The sequence below is a fragment of the Centropristis striata genome, chromosome 13, assembly GCF_030273125.1.
Source record: "Centropristis striata isolate RG_2023a ecotype Rhode Island chromosome 13, C.striata_1.0, whole genome shotgun sequence".
Taxonomy (NCBI): domain Eukaryota; kingdom Metazoa; phylum Chordata; class Actinopteri; order Perciformes; family Serranidae; genus Centropristis; species Centropristis striata.
This window is the reverse complement of record NC_081529.1, coordinates 19975880-19980168: the sequence shown is the minus strand read 5'-3', so window position 1 is coordinate 19980168 and position 4289 is coordinate 19975880. Positions and strand designations below refer to the sequence as shown.

General features: G+C 41.1%; 1 protein-coding gene across 1 annotated transcript; it reads right to left on the bottom strand.

The window, feature by feature from the left end:
* Window positions 1-2221: 2221 nt before the first annotated feature.
* LOC131983682 (noggin-like) lies at window positions 2222-3619 on the bottom strand. The gene has a single exon (XM_059348446.1). It carries the CDS (start codon window positions 3282-3284, stop codon window positions 2616-2618), a length of 669 nt encoding a protein of 222 aa, XP_059204429.1. The 5' UTR covers window positions 3285-3619; the 3' UTR covers window positions 2222-2615.
* Between the last annotated feature and the right edge of the window lie 670 nt (window positions 3620-4289).

The window sequence follows — 4289 nt, the reverse complement described above, 5'->3', positions numbered from 1 at the left end:
GAAGATCCCAAAAAAGTTTCCAAAAGTGTCGGTTTGAATTTTGGGTGAAAATGCTAATAAAATAACACAAGACACGTGCAATGTTTCCTTTTTGATGTGACGTGCAGCCGTTAAAAATATGGCATCATTAATGACGCTCCGAAGAGTTCAAGAGTTGAAGAGATTAACTGGCATCATCAGTTTCAGAGTCAGTAGAAATGGCTATTATGTGGTGGTAGTAAAATGAGAGGAAGGCACCCGCCTGCCAAATGTGAAGCAATAACTGATTACACAGCGGTGGGAGACGCTTCAGATCCCTGACTTCACTTTAAGTAGCACTACCACTCTGTCAAAGCTGCACTCACAATCCTACTAAAGCAAAAGTGTATACGTTTTATGAGCCAAATTTACTTGTATATCAAAATTAATACATAAAACAGACATGCATTTATGTTAATCTTGTAGCTGAAACTGATATAAACTACCTACACTGTTGAGTAGTTAAATCAGGAGAAAGTAATTGAGCACTGTATGTTTATTCACATAGTGTAAATAAGTTTCTACTTCTGCTACACTTTTTACTACACTATAGTTAGAAAGTTCATTTGCAAAACAAAGATTTTTTCTGTGCAGTTTATGGAATATCAATGACACTTATGTTGGGTTGTCTCTAAAAGTTATTTTAAACTTTTTTAATCATCCTATATCAAGTATTTTCATTGTGCAATCAAGAGGAAATCAATGAAAAGGGTGTTTCTTTATTCTTTTATCCGTTTTTGCAAATGAAATCTTCATTATTTTACAGCTGTCTCTACTAGACACGTTGCAGATTAACATTTTAAATACTTCAATAAGTTTTATGAAATTTGACGCTCTGCTGCAGATTCAACTAAAGTAGTTATAACAGCTCTAAATCCACCAGCTACGACATCAAAATTCTGCTTCTGCAACATTATAATAGTGCATTAATATTAAATCACTCACAGGTGACATTCTGCTGCTTCATGAGGACTTTTACTTTTGATCCTTTTGGAACATTTTGACGAGAAATACTTCTGTACTTTCATTGGAATCATTTTGTTTTCAGACACAATCGTCTGTTAATTGTGCTTTGGAAGAGATTGATTAATAAAGTTTTGAGAATATATACACTATCTGTCAAGAATATATCACACTGTCACAATCATTTCTTGGAAAGAGGAAAAAATATATATTTTATTCCAACTTTATGGGCGACCGTGAAGTAACTATCAGCTCTATGTCCACCAGCTGCAACATTAAAATTCTGCTTCCGCAACATTATAATAACACATTAATATTAAATCACTCTCAGGGAACATTCTGCTGCTTCATGAGGACTTCTACTTTTGATCCTTTTGGAACATCAGGATCTGGCAATAAATGCTTCTGTACTTTTACTTCAGCAAGAAATGTAACTTAATATTTGTATTGTAAAATAAGTTTTGTATCCAAAATATGAATATATGAAGTAAGTTAGTTAATGTACTTTTTCTATGATCATTATTTAGTTTCCATATTTGCAATAAGTGCTCACATGTTTCTGTAACTCTTGTTTTAATGCTATTTTTACACAGGAAAGACCCACCAGAGTTAATATAGAAATATACTGATAACGGACAGCCTATGGATAGCATTGATTTAAATATGACAACAGTAAGAACATAGTATAGTATTAATGGCTGCAGGGATCCAGTCAGAGAGGCATGTGGAGCATCAGCTCCTGCTGGGCTGCAAACGGGGAGGAGGGGTTGTGCAGATGAAAGAATGAGAGCTGTTAGCAGCTGCTGATTCCTTCAATCACTGAATCTCTGCTGCTTCCTTTATCAGCATGTAACGGCTCTGATGTGACTGACACTGTTGCAGGATAAGATAGTGTTAGATAGGGAACTATTAACCACATGTTGTCTATAAATCAAACACTGATATTGGATTGTTGTGGAATAAACCAAAAATGCTTCAGATGTTTGTACTTCTAAACACTTCTATTTCATCACCAAACCCTCCTTTTGTTTCTAGTATTACAGTGCTACCACAAACACTGTAATACAGGGTAACCCAGAAGCCACAGTGCAGTATATAAGTGCAAGATTGTAAAAAGTTTCTGGTGCGTAAAAAATGGTGTTAGCGTGACAACTTCACATTGTGCGCGCTGTGGCAGGTGACTTTAAAGGTGTCCAATGGTTCAGGCTGACCAGAAGAAGGAAGAGAAAAGCATTTCAAGTCATTTCAGTGTCGTTTTATTGTACGAATATAAAGAATAAATAGCACATTTCCTTAATTTACAGGATAAAACAAGTCGCCAATGCACGGCTGTATCAATAATCCACGTTTAACTCTGAGGTCGATCTGCTTCATCCAAATATGGAAAAGCAGCGAGTCCTTACGTGGCTCTATGCGCCATATCTCCATAAATACAAAATATATAACCAATATTCTCCACAAATAAAGTAGGCTCTGGTTACAAATAATACTGACTTTGTACAGGGAGCTATATATAACTGCATGGCACCGCATATACAGAAAATACATTCCTACACTCGGTAGTGCACGTGAAAAAAGAATCACAAAAATAATGAGCTTATAATTTATTATTTAGTCTTTTTCTTTTCTTTTTTTTAACTTGAACAGGAGCATTTGCAGTCTGTGATGATCGGGTACTGCACCGGTATCCAGGCGCATTTCAGTCCTCCTTTCCTCTGCACGCATCTCCATCTCAGTATCGTCAGGTGGGTCGAGTTCGCAGGTTTACACACCATGCCCTCCGGAACCGAACACGACCTCTTGCTGAGGCAGCTGCCCACCCGCACGAACCGCGGCCAGAACCGGTTCCCCAGGTCGGTCCACGTGTACACGACCGGGCAGAACGAGTACGCCCACAGCCACTGCTGCAGCCGCCGCTTCAGTTTCTTACTGGGCTTGTGCTTCTTGCCGAACTGAACGTCGAAATCCACCGCTCGGATCTCCTTCGGCAGTACTCCACTCGGCTTCTGGACCTCAAAGTCATCGAGCTCGTCGTTCCCGGTGTATCGGTCCTCCATGGGGGCCAAAACCGACAAATAGCGGCTGTCAAAGTCTCCCAGGACGCTCTTGAGCTCGGTCTCGTTAAGGTCCCGCTCCTTGGGGTCGAAGACGGGGTCCGGGTCCTCTTTTAATTCCACAAGCGGCAGGCTGTCACTCGGGATAGGGCGCAGAAGGTAGTAGTGCTGACAGATCCCGCTGTCCATCAGGAGTCCGAGGGAGAGCACCAGCAGATACATGGCCACACACTGCTGAGACTGATCCATGTCAGAGGGTCCAGTGGTGAGATCAGAGCGCACGGGGAGCTGCCAAAGGGTCGCTTTCTTGTGCGCAATTACGCGTGTGCCGTATCCAAACCTGCGTCTTCAGAGCGCCTTACAACTTTCCCATGATGAAAATCCGAGACAAAAGTATAAAAAAAAGTTCACCCGGAGTAGCATCAGTGGAGAGTGTGGATGACAAACTGCGTGACAAAGCTCAGATGTGTCCTCGGGCTCCGTGCGCGCGGGCTCGGCATGATGCTCGCCTTGTCTCCTCTGCAGAAAAGCGCTGAGCCCGAGCCGCGACCTCCGTTATATTCTCCACACGGAGCGTGACGTGATTCGTGTGCCCCTCTTTGAATGTGGGTTTGTTGTCTAGGAGGAGATCCCCAATACCTCCTTCTTCCACCGCGCTAAGGGGGGCGGGGGGTAGGGGGGGCATGCAGGCAGGCAGAGGAGACGCCCCCTGTCGGTTCTGCAGACGTCCTTAAATCAGTTTCACAGTGGGAATGATTGTTGAAACCTTTCATCTGGACAATCCTTCTGCACAAAGCACCCAAAGGTACCACACAGTTCCACAGCCAAACTGTTACTAGGAACAGTGGCTGAAGGGTTTAAGAACATTTTGAGGCACTTCTATTTCCATTATATGATAGTTAATACTATAGTTTCCAAATGGTTTATTGATTAATCTACCAATTATCTTCTACACGATTTGACTCATCTATAAAATATCAAACAGTAGTGGAAAATGTCCATCCCAGATTCTCAAAGTCCAAGGAGATGTCTTTAAATGGTTTTTTTGTGAGTTTAAATCCTAGTTTAATATGATATAAAACCGAGAAAAGCAGAAAATCTCAACATATGAGAGGATGAAAACAGCATTTTCTGCAATATTTGCATTAAAGAGTACAAAAAAAAAACGTATTAACAGGTTATTATTTTCCTGTTAATGGGCCTGTTCATTAGCCAACTTATCGTTGCTGCTCTAATTTCCAACACTTATTTCCA